This window comes from Musa acuminata, chromosome BXJ1-8, assembly GCF_036884655.1.
Source record: "Musa acuminata AAA Group cultivar baxijiao chromosome BXJ1-8, Cavendish_Baxijiao_AAA, whole genome shotgun sequence".
Classification (NCBI taxonomy): Eukaryota; Viridiplantae; Streptophyta; class Magnoliopsida; order Zingiberales; family Musaceae; genus Musa; species Musa acuminata.
The window spans coordinates 7,434,198-7,447,348 of record NC_088334.1 but is presented as its reverse complement, the minus strand read 5'-3'; the positions used below and the strand labels follow the sequence as shown (position 1 = coordinate 7,447,348).

General features: G+C 37.5%; 1 protein-coding gene and 1 long non-coding RNA gene across 2 annotated transcripts; both read right to left on the bottom strand.

The window, feature by feature from the left end:
* Positions 1-6,017: 6,017 nt before the first annotated feature.
* Positions 6,018-7,380, bottom strand: LOC135588947 (uncharacterized). Its single transcript, XR_010476541.1, has 2 exons — positions 6,916-7,380; positions 6,018-6,814 (listed from the first exon to the last, which is right to left on the bottom strand). It is a non-coding gene; the product is annotated as an uncharacterized LOC135588947 (long non-coding RNA).
* A 653-nt stretch (positions 7,381-8,033) lies between these two features.
* LOC135587345 (heavy metal-associated isoprenylated plant protein 35-like) lies at positions 8,034-9,621 on the bottom strand. Its single transcript, XM_065078631.1, has 3 exons — positions 9,368-9,621; positions 9,188-9,263; positions 8,034-9,107 (listed from the first exon to the last, which is right to left on the bottom strand). The coding sequence occupies exons 1-3, from the start codon at positions 9,551-9,553 to the stop codon at positions 8,287-8,289; spliced, it is 1,083 nt and encodes a 360-aa protein (XP_064934703.1). The 5' UTR covers positions 9,554-9,621; the 3' UTR covers positions 8,034-8,286.
* Positions 9,622-13,151: the final 3,530 nt, after the last annotated feature.

Below are 13,151 nucleotides of genomic sequence, written 5' to 3'. Positions count from 1 at the left end.
TTGAGAGGGTATACTCTCCACTTCTCTCCAATGTGAAGAGTTCACTAAAAGTTTCTCATATTTCTTTAATATTTACTTTAGATAAATAAAAAATAATATTTTTTTAATCTACCCTAGGAGAATTGTCTCTATAAATTTTAATTACATATATATCCTTAAAATTATTTATATACGATGGAGATAGAGTGGTTGTGTCTATAAATTTTAATCACATATATATCTCCGTACTCTTGTTAGTATATATTATTGTCGAAATAGGAGAGATGATTTATGATACATCGAACCTACAAAATATAGGTTACGATTTATGATACATCGAACCTAAAAAAATTATGTCGGGGGTATTCCCGATTGATGCTCCTCTAATGATCATTTTTAGTTTTAGGAGTTTAGATTGGCAATGTTAGTCGGTCAGAGTCGTTGACAAATTATGTTTGAGAGAGTACCTAGGAGTTCCTTTTACCGATGACCCTTGAAACAATTATGCTCGAGATGTTTCGAGTAAAAGCATGAAGCAATGTTTGTCGCTTAACGTGCACGTTTGACTACACTAAGCATATGATTTGATTTCAACCACATGATTACCATATATGACTAACATGGTTATGCAACGATTGATCAATCGAGACCGCATGACGATCACGTGTTCATCGTGTCATTCTTTATCTTATCAATTATGTAATTGATATTTTTACCGGTAACTAATTTAAATACATAGTAAATATCTAGAATACATGCATCAATTAATTTGATTTATTTTATCATTTTTCTTCCTCATTTGTTGCATTATTTGTATTCTCATAAGATTATAAAAGTGTCAATATCATTATGCCAACAGACAACTGAAAAAAAATAAAAAAAAGGCTAGAATCTGATTATATTTGAATAAAGTCAGAAAAAAAAAGGTTCATTGAATTTGCATAATCAAATTTCTTAAAGAGGATATTAAGAAAAGAAATATTGGGAAACGCGAATCGAGCTAGCATTCATCCGGTGCGCGTGTTCGGAAGTTTCCCGGGGCGGGTCAGCGTCCGAGTCGACCCGGCGGGTTCCGAGTCGGACCCGACTCGGCAATAATTGGAAAGGCGACAAGGGTGCTTGTGAACGCAAAAGAAGAGAGGGGAGAGTTTGGCTGCTTGTCAACCTTTGGATGGTGGAGTTTTCTGATGGGGGCAGCCTCCCACCAATCGAATTTGATTTTGATTCGTTGAGGTTGACGAGTACTTTTCCTCCTCCATTTAATTCGTCCATTAAATTATGTTTTCTAACATCTTTCATCCATGCTTTTGTCGTGGGTAATAATAAATCTCAAATTTAAGTACCAAAAAGAGTTCTTCCATTTATAATTATATATTTAGGTCGACGGGTCTTTTTTCCTCTTCCACCTAATCCATCTATTAAATTATATTTCCTACCTTCATTCCACCTATTATTATAAATAATAATTATCATTGTTATAATTCTAACTTAAATTTTTTTTTTCTTTAGCATTGTCGTCAACTTCCACTCGATTAAATTATCAGACATCAACTAGCAGATTTACTCATGAAACTTCTCGTTCGTAATCATACAGAAGCATGATGACAGATAAGATTTCTTTAATTACATGAGAAAATCTTGCTGGACAGTTGAGGAAAATCATCTTTTCCCACATGTATAAATAAGATATTATATTTAACCATTTATTACCATTCAACATATCATCTATTTCCTATTTGACCTAATCCATCTATTAAATTATATTTCCTACCATCATTCCACCTATTATTATAAATAATAATAATTATTGTTATAATTCTAACTTATCATTTTTTTTCTCTTTCACATTATCATCAACTTCCATTTTGTGTAAGATTAAATTGTTAAACATCAATTAGTAGACTTACTCATGAAACTTCTAGTTCGCAATCATACAAGGACATGATAACAGATAAAATTTTCTTAACCGCATGAGAAAATCTCGTTCGACAGTTGAGGGAAATCCTCTTTTCCCACCTGTATATATAAGATATTATATTCAACCATTTATTACAATTCAACTTTATCATCTTTTTCCTATTCGACTTAATCCATCTATTAATTTATATTTCCTACCATCATTCCACCTATTATTATAAATAATAATTATCACGTTTTCTAAATCTATAAATACATTTCAAAATAGGATTAAACCTTATGTAATGACTTTATATTATATGGTATGAACTCGTGGAGCCAAAGTCCCATAACTATCAAAGAAAAAGGACAACGTTGACGCTCCTCACCAAAGAGCAACATCAACTCGGAAGAGGACAAGTAAACGGAGGATGAATGAATCCACACAGGCTTTTTATCCACCTTGAACTCTATTATGGGCATCACAATCTTGCCTTCGCTCCATTTGTAGGCCCCACGTCGAGAAGGATTTTGAGCTTAAAATTGGATTAGGGATGTGATGTCCTAATGTTTCTGATTTGAATAAAGTTCAATCGAGACTCATTCCTAACATATTAATATTAATATGATGATGATGATGATGTATCAAATTCAACTACGTAATAAAGATTTCAAATCTCATCCGATCAATAAATTATGATCATCCAAACCCCAAACTACTCTTGTTGTGGAATTAAGCAAGTCAATTTCTTCACATGGTCCAAATTAATTCTCATGTCCATGCATCACACTATGTTAGACTTAGACTTCTCCTCCATCAATTCCGTATATTCCAAGTCATACATTCACAAATACAACCAATTAAATATAAAATTAGTATCGAATTCGAGAGGATTAATCGAGTGAATATATATATATATATATATATATATATATATATATATATATATAATAAATTCATGAAAAAACTCATATTTTTAAGGAATTCCTATATAGTGGAGAATATTTTTTTTACGTAAAAAATTTTATTTGATATCTATCTCTATCGAACTTTCAACACCCTTGCCCATCGGAGTAACATCAATGTGCCCCACCCTTATTGTCCTTGCTCACGATACAAGTAACTAGTGACAAAAGCATAAGCAAAAAGGACTACGAGCGAAGAAAGTAGGGGTTACGATCATGAAGACAAGGACATGTCCCATAGGATAAAGGGGGCAAGAATTAGGGTGGCGGGGGCTAACAGTCTAGTGATTGCTTATGTTATGAGTAAGTACGATGAAGGCAAGAGATGCATGGATGGATCTAATGGGGACAAACAAAATCTACAGAGGTAGGGGTGGGTTTGATGAAAACAATAATACTAGGCAAAAATGATTGTCGATAAAGATAATAATATTATTTTAAAAATAAAAGAATCGTGGTATAAATATTTTTGAAAGTTGGAGTGTAATAAGGAATTTTTCAAAAATAAATATATATGAAATATATCAAAGTATTTGATGGATAGCATTAGAATTTGATTGGACAAAGTGGTGTCGACGTGAAAAGATTAGATATAAGTGTGACACGAATATCACATCGGCCGACACTTTCATTGACGTGTAGCAAATTTATTTCCCATTGTTCGAATAGTCCCAATTAGGCAACTCGCTTATCATGTTGACTTAGGCTTCGGGGTATGTTATCCTTATCCATTGTTGATTGCATGGGAATGTTAAAACTATCTCACCAATCGAGAGAGAGAGAGAAAGAGAGAGAGAGAGAGAGAGAGAGAGAGAGTACACATGGACTAATGACTATCTCACCAATCGAGAGAGAAAGAGAGGGAGAGCGAGAGAGAGAGAGAGAGAGAGAGTAAACATGGACTAATGTTTCAACGATAGAAATGATGTCAAAAAGCAACAGTACTTTTCTCGTCCTTCTTGTAGGGTCCATTGTCGCGTCTCTCGTGACATGACATACTCGTATGTATATGAATGCCGACATAACCCGATGATGACGATGTGGCACACATGTGCCATCCATGTCATCGTCCTTTGTCATTCCATCACATTGCACTAATGACACGTCATAGAAAGCATGTCAGTCTTGCTGAAAAAACTTATTTCTCTGGACATTTTTTTAAAAGGCGTATTATTTTTCGATCTTTTCATTTGATTGTTTTTTAATACCTTCAATACCTTGTCTTCTCTCCCACCTTATCCTTTTTTATGCCTTCGATATTATCGAGAAGAAGACCTCGAGTATGAGGCGATCATATATCTTCCTTCATGTTATCGATGACCCCACATTGATGTTATCACTGTATAAATCTCGGTTTGAGTTCGTCTTAAAATGATAATATGAAAGTCCATTAGTATCTCATACGAAGGGAAAGAAGACGATATGATTAAAACATATGAGTAAAAGCGATAGGGTAATGGTGGCCACAATGAGAGGTAAGGCAGAGATTATCGCGACGAGACGACGAGACGATGAGATAAAAGAATATCTTCCTTAAAACTATATATATATATATATATATATATATATATATATATATATATATATATATATTTTAAATGTGGATGATGTAAATAGAATTCAACTTTAAAATTTTATTATTAATAATTAAATATATTTACCAATTAAGTTTTAATAATTAATTATCATTTTAAATTTAATCTTTTTTTATCACTATTTCGTCGAGCCTACATTGCCAAAGTTGGTATATATATTAGAGACAGATAATATAGAATGTCAATAACCTACTTTCAATATGCATATCAATGATGCATCCTATATACAATGACCATAAACATTTGCATGTACATGAAAGGACAACCAATCCATGAAGCAAGACATGTCGATGAAACAAACATACGACTTACTCTTCATACCATAAGAAATTATATCTAAAAGCATCAATGTGCAACGTTGAAAGTAACTTAAAGCATCAATATAGAATTTCTATTTTGTATATTAATTATAGCACAAATCTCTACTATATGTACTTCATGATTGTTAACTTAAAGTTCTATCATTTAGTAATAGGAATTGAGCCTAACTTTTTAATACCATTACTATTATCATCACTATTACTATTAAGATTACCATTATAAATATCAATATCATGACATATGCAAGCATATCCACAATAATCCAACATATATCGAATCTAATTTTGAGTATGAATCACTATGAAAAATGTGAATTATAAAGTGTATATATGTATTTATATAGCAATTTTCTTCTAAATAATTGAGCTTTTATAAAGTTTGTAATTTTTATATTTTAAAATTCAAATTATTTATTTTTTTAAACATTATATAAAGCCTTTAATCATTCACCTAAAAAATATTCCAATGATATATTTTTGGAAAACACAAAACCCTGTATCTCAAATAGTTCTGAAGATAGAAGAGAAAAAAAATCAAATCAAATCAAATCAAGTCAAATAAATAAAGCAAAAATTACCATAAAACACCATAGCTTCTTCCCAAGCACCTTATCTTCTATATTTGTTGGCCCAAAAACCCAAATCCCCACAACAGTGGATCTTCCACTAATATTTTATGAGGATTTTTCAGGAAAAAAAGAAGCTATTTGGCAGCACTCTAAATACTTGAAATCTGTATGGATTAATTTACTTACTGATAAGTTGCTTGCCATTACATTTAATGATAGGTATACAGATTAATTATTATTATTTTTTTATGTTTTTAATTTATTTTGTTGGCTCATTGATCTCAACAGGTGGACTTGTATCTTCACTACTCAAGAGTTTGCAACAGCAGGAATAATGGTAAGATCATCATTACATATTTCTGTAGAACAGTTTGATCAGCTTCTGTAGCAGTAGATGCAGATTCAGCAGTAGAGACCACTTCATTGATACAACATCAGTAGTAGTAGTAGCAGTAGCAGTAGCAGCTACCACTTCAATGTTCTTGGAATCATTATTGTTCATGATATGCTACTCTTATCACTATGGTAGGTCTTGGAACTTCTTGTCTTATAGCATCAGTTTCAAAGGCAACAAAAGCTAAAGAGGTGAACACAAATGAACTTTGGATGTCTTTTAAGTTTATCTGTGGACTCTCATGCACTTTTTGTGCAGGTTGCAGAAGCTAGTAATCAACTGTCACTCTCAGTATGTATTTGTGTTACTGAAACAGAAGAGAAACATCTCCCTCAATTTTCTTCTTTCTTACATGGGAACTTTGTGATACATGAACTTCAAAGGAAGATGATGATGCTGACTCTTTCATTTATTTCACTTCTCATTGCTTCTTCTGCTACTAACAATTACAGCTTCACTGATGAGATCAAGCATATCGTCCATGGATTTTGTTCTTCCTTCATGGATGATCATTCTAACTTGTGGCTTCATTTGTATCTGGCAACTTACAGCAACTATTGCCACCATGATATGTCAGGCTAATCCTCCTCTTTCCAGTGGCAGCACATGGTGGAATGTTGAAATGGCGGCGGCGGCGGCGACGGCGACGGCACCGCAGAACCAGCAGCAGCCATGCAGGAGATGCAGCAGAAGAATCATAACTTTCAGATAATGTGTATAAAAATGGATCTCTTCATCAATTCTGATGAACAAAACGAAGCATGGCGGCTTTAAAGACGAAAGAGTTGGGAAGCTGCTTCTCGATTAAGATACCAAAGCAGATCGATGCAACGCATTAGATTAAACCTCATGCTGGCCCAGCAATCGTCCTTCAAATTTGGCCCCTTTAATCCCTCTATCTAAAGATGTCATTTCCCTCTCACTGCCTGCGTGGATGTTTGTCATTAGCTCTTCTTTTTCGTAAAAGCAATCAGCAATATCATCATCGCCTCGACAAATGATATCTGTGTCCCACAGCAGATTGTGTGCCTCTCTCTTCCTTTAATCGATTCTTCTTGTTCCTTCTCCCGTGCACCGGTAAATTAATTCCAATGCCTGCAGAAGAAGCACAGAGAGGCCTCTACCAAGTGAATCTAAGTCTCACCATGAAATCAGCATCAGAGGTCTGCATTTAGACAACGGCTTCTGAGAGTTACCTGAAAACCTTCTTTCTTCTTGTTGAGATTATTGATGCCGATGGTATTGTCTGCTGCATTAAGAAGCATCATTTGTTGGGACCATCGGCTTCAAATCTTCGAGAGTTACAGCCTTCTCTCTAACTGGATATGAGAAACAGAGACTTTGTCATCACCAATCTGCATGATCCTCCACTCAGCAATCCAAATCCTGCGCTGAGCTTGTCGATTGTCTTCTTCCAAGTAATAATAATACCTCAGGAATACAGCTACTTGTAGTCCCCATTTCCAGAGGAGCCCTTCGACATCCCACCAACTCTGCTGCTGTTTTGCCATTGCTTGAGAACACGACAGGCCACCGGAGTCCCACCAGCAACACTTTCTTCCAAACCGGTCTTCTGTATACTCTGCTGAATCTGACGCAATTAGGTCATACTCCCCCGCCACGTTTACACAAAGTGATCACGGTTCGGTCCGGGAACCGGTCCGGTTCGTCTATTTCAAACCAAATCGGAATCGGTTCGGTTCGGTTCTGTTTTTTATTTTAAACAAAATTAAAATCGGTGATTTCGATTCCAATTTTAAATTATTTAAATCTAAAAAAAAAATAAAAATTACAAATAGATGGATTAAGGCAACAATATGCGGTTGAAATTTTCTATAGTCTAGATTTTTAAGTGTAGTAGATTGGACATAAAAGATCAGTAGTTTATATTGAGAATTTTTCGATGAAACCAAAGGAAAATCCACTAATAAAAAGTGTCAAAGTTATCATAGAGATTTAGACAGAAAAAACAACTATGCGACTGGAATTTTACGGTATAGATTTTTAAGTATAGTGGTTTAGACATAAAAGATCAACGGTTTATATTGAGAATTTTTAATTAGAAAGTGTTAAAGCTGTCATAAAAATTAATTATATATAATTTTTATATATTTTAAAATTTTTAATTAAAATAATAAACATTATCGAACCCGAATTATCAAAATCGATAATTCCAAAACCGAAATCGACGTTTACCGAACCGCGATCAAGATTACCCAATAGATAGCGAATCACAGCTCAGAACACACTTAGATCCTTAACCTCAAGTGCCTGTCCTCCTTTTTCTGCATTATCTTTCGGAGAATGTGACACATGAAACATCCAATTCCTTTCTTGTCATCTATAATTCATGCAACCCTCACATGACATCACTTTTCGCTTGGATTTCCACCAAGCAATCACAGTATGTGAAGAACAGAAGAAGATGAACACTTGGAAATCTGCTGAAGAGGAGGCATTAGCAACATCATCACACGGCCTTTCACTTATACTTGCAGTATAAGTTCATACATTTAAGCAGTCTCATACATATACAGAGAGATTAAGGAGTGGATACCATGAACACTTCACATGATGTTGCACGCGTTGGGGTTCTCGTCGCTGAACATGTCGTCGTGCGGCGCCGGCTGCACCGGTGCCGGCAAGCTCGGGTCCATGGAGCCGTAGTAGAACTCCGGCGGCGGAGGGAACGGCATGTAGGCGTAGCCGTGCGAGGCCGGCGGCGCGGGCGAGGCATAGTAGGCTTGGCTAGCGCTCGGTTGTGCCATGTTGTAGCTCATGACGTACGCCGGCGGCGGCGGGTACGCCGGGTGCGAGTACGCGTGTCGCGGTGGTGATGAGTTGATGCTGCCGGCATCCGGATCCTTCCCTGCGTCCTCGGAGTTCTCTTTTTGTGCCTTGTGGCCTTTCTTCTTACCGCCGCCTTTATCGCTGCTAATTTCGCCGGCGGCGGCGGAAGCCTTCTCGTCTACCGTGGCGGCCGGCTTCTCGGGCGTCTGGGCAGAGGTGTCGACCTTCGTTGCATCGGTCGTTTGGGGCTCGTTTACGTTGCTCTCCTCGGTTTTGGAATCGGGTTTTGCGGGCTCTGTCGGGGGTTTGGGTTTCGCTTCAGCTTCGGCAGGGGCGGCAGTAGAAGCAGAGCTACTCTCCGATGGGATCGACTTCTTCTCAGAGCTCTCTGCTGGCTCTTTGGATACAGAAGATTCTTTGTCCTCTTTCTTCTTGGTAGTTTCGCCATTTCCGGGGCTCTGATTAACGGGCTTCTTCTCCGGCCACAGCGCAGCGTGCTTCCCGGACTTCCCCAGCCTCTTGATGAGCGTTTCGGCATCCACCACGGTCTTGACTGTCACCTTGTGCTGCCGCGCATCGACCTCCACATCATAAACACCTGAAACGAAGAGCCCCAGACATAACTAATCTAGCAGAATGAAGCAGCCTAATAAAGAGCTTTGGATCTTCTTAGGCTACCTGGAATGCTTTTAAGGATTCTCTTCACCTTCCTCTTGCATCCTTCACAGTGGATGGAAACCTTCAACACCCAAGTCTGAAGCCACCATGGATTTCACTTAAGCATATCATGTTTTGAAGGCAAAAGAGAATGATATCATTCAGACAAACAGAGAGAAATTTAGTGTAGATTAGTAGTACCTTGTAATTGAGAGGTTCTGAAGGTTCCGCTGCCGATGCCATGGCAGAAACCTCAAGTGATGATGGATGGATGCAGAGAGTGGAAAGGTAATAGAGCCCAAGGAGGAACACTCGGAAGGGAGTTGGCAGATGTTTGTGATGGGAGATATATAGGCCGGCAATAGGAAAGGGAATGTGGAGTCTCATAGACAGGGATGAGAGAGAAAGATTGTGTTATGCTTAAGTGGCTTTGGGATGAGTTCTCTTTTGGTGGACACAGTCCAGCTATGAAGAGAGAGAGAGAGAGAGAGAGAGAGAGAGAGAGAGAGAGAGAGGTGTGGACTGTTGATAGAACGGTTGGTGAGTGGAAGAGAGGTATTTGAAGGATGATGATGAAGGCATTGGTTTGAGTACCTGTGGGTGATGTTGAGATGTGGATTGTCCACCCATCAGGACTATGAGGGGTCTGAAATGACATTTTCTTGAGATTTAAGGTTCTAAAAGCCACTTCAAGTTATGTGTTTCATCTTCTTAGGCCTATTATGGATCCTAAATGAATTTTCTTCAATTAGTTTTGCAACTATCTAAGATCTCTCTAATAAGAATATAAATGAGCAGATTATGTCATAACTATCTATAAATGAGACAAGATCTATTCATTTATATTCTTAACAATCCCCAACTCATGAGAACCAATTCATCCACCATCTCTCCCTCTTCTCCTCTCCATTCTTATAATATAACACTGTAAATAAAGTTAATTGATGTGACATAATCCAATTGTTTGAAGAATATAGTACAAATTTTCTTTACAATATTGGTTGGTGATCTATTTTCTTTACAATAATTGACAACATTTTTTCAATCAGGAGAAACATAAATGCTGCAAAAAGACACTTCATTATGAAGAAGAATATGACAAGGCACATAATTACCATACAATTGTTTCTAATCACAGACATATTGATGATTTCATTTCAAATCAGTCCTTGAAAAGAATGTTTAGCAAAAAAACCAAATATTAATGAGCAATAGCAACAGACAAAAGAATCTAATCAGTCCTCCTTCCCTATCCACAATGAAATAAGACTTCTAAGCATATACAGGGACACTAACAAGAGCATGCATAGTGTGCTGTTAAGGACTCAGCCTTTTATATCCTAAATCTCCTCATGATTTATCTTGAATCAGATGGGCATGTGTTTAGCAAAAACCAGAAAACATTAATGAGTAATAGCACTGATTACTCATTAGTGTCATAAGATTTTTTTTCCCCTGTCAAATGATACTACTGTACTGGATGACAAGTCAAGTCTTTGTGGCATCATTGCATGCCTTATATTTTCCAGGCTGTTTCAGACAGGGCTAAAACGTACTTTGAGATATAAGCCAGAGAATCTCCAGGCTTTCACTGTTCCACAACCAGTCCTTCACTCAGCGGGTGGTATCAGCCTTAACCTCAACAACTCTTTAACACCAAAAAGCAAGGAAAGAGCTTTTTCTCTTCCCTTACTGTGGCCAAAAGCCTTTTGATCTGCAGTAATTGCCCTGGCAAAAGCAAAAGAGAGGAGGAAAGGAAACAGCAAGAGCTGGGTGGATTTTTTTCTTAGTTGCAGCTGAAAGAACACATTTTATGTATTTGGAGGTGGAATGTTCAATGTTCTGACATCAAAGCTGAACTGTTGAGTCTAATCATACTGGTACTCACTGGTAAATTGAAATTTTCCACTCATGTTAATCACAGATGATCTCAGGACATAACTTGAGAATTGACTCCACTTATTTTGATGTGTCTGTGTGAGAGAGAGAGAGAGAGAGAGAAGGGGACTGGCAGCAGAAGAAGATGTTGAAGCAGTAGTGGTCCAGTGTCATGTAAGTGTCCTGGGGGTTTGGAATTGTTCCTCCATGGTTGATGTTGAAGTAGGCTTTTGAAGGAGAACTGAAAGGATATGAAGTGATGGCAAATGGAGCTCAACTTCACCTACTTCAAAAAATGGCATCAACTGGACTTCAGGAAAAAGAAGAAGACTCAAGTGATGACAAATGGAGCTCAACCTCGCCTACTTCGAAAAAGGACATCGACTGGACTCCAGGAAAAAGAAGAAAGCAAAACTATGTGATGCTGAAATGGCCATTCAGTGATGCTCAACTTTACCTAGTTTCGGAAACCAAAAGAAACACAAAAAGCTATTATGCCACACACGATGGCACTCAACAAAAGTAATGTTGGTTGGATTCATGGAGATGGAGTTGCTTGACTCCCTCCAGTGTGTGCCTTCAAGTTCAACTCTTTACTGTGATTCCAAAAGACCAAATTCATTGCATGCTTTGAAAGGGACCAAGAAAGAGTAGTGACAGCAAGGTGATTAGATAGCAGTTAAATGGGAGTTTTAAAGAGGATTTTTGACTGTTTGGCCTTCCAATCAAACAAATGATTCCAGTGACAATTATTCAGCATAAGAAGTTTTCTCCAGGCCTGTTCCTTTCTGACCATTGAAAAGGAGAACTCACACAATGAAAAGCTAAAGAGAACAAAGAAAAGTGAAGTGTGGTAGGGGAAATAAGCATGTCTTATGTGTCAGAAAACAACAAGTTTGACCTTCCAAACAAATGGATGAACCCACATCCATGGTTATGAAACATTACTAGTTTTCTATCAAAAAAGATCAGTTCTTGTTGCCCAAGCCTGTTCCTTTAGCTGTCCAAAAGGGAAAGAACTCGCACAATGAAAAGCTAAAGAAGCAAAGTGAAAAAGAGAGGAATGGCAAGAATAATAAGCATACATGTCTCTTGGAACAAGCAGCACGGAAGAAAGTAAATGTGCGTAATTTTCACAAGCACCTTATAGGCATGGAAATGTCGACGAGACACGGTATCGTCTGCTGGCATCGACGTGGAAGTGATGTTACTCGTCGGTAGCCACCAACGAGAGCTCTCCGGCACGCATCTTTCCTTTTCGTGGAATGTGGGCGTCAAGGATCCACATCCCGAACACGTTAGCACCAGCACATCATTTGGACCTGCTTGTCTCACCGTGCATTCTCCTTGGAGAGGGACTTGACTTCCACAACAATCCAAATGGTATGTCGATCTCACTCAAAGTCTAGGATGAGCTACATCACTGCTATTGAAGCACAATAATCCAAGTATAGGATAGTGCATCCTCACAAACAGTGGGCTTACTGTCAACAACAATCCAGTGAAATCTAATCCAGCATAGGTCGAAACACGAGATGGAAGCGAGGGATAAGAACAAATGTGGTAGAATTATAACCCTAGAATATGATCTTAATCGAATTGAATTTGAATCACTCAGAGAGACAGAAGAGTCGGTGGGGAAGACGATCTAATAAAGCGACAATGCTGCACGTGTCAAGACGTAATTGGAGGCTAATTGAATAGCACAGGGATGAGATGAGTGCCACGTGTTACCGCCGGAATAGTCCCTCGAAGTCCAACTCCCACCTCAGCTACCTGTATCCTGGCTGGCAGACTGCAGGGAGGCCCAAATGAGCTTCGGTGTGAGTTTTCTTATAAAGCACAATTAATCGAATCGGATCAAACATAGATACTATAAATCAATCAAATCGGATCACACATAGATGATATCGAGTCTCAGGTCATTCGATCGAACCATTGGATTTGTTGACTGATCATAAATTTGACCAAAAATAAAATAAAATTAAAATATGATTTATGCGATCAAGAAATAGATATAAACAAATGTTCATGTGAAAATTCTTGAAAAAATAAGAGATCCAATTCGATCCACCGATCGAATTCTTGAAAAGCACACGAAAATCTT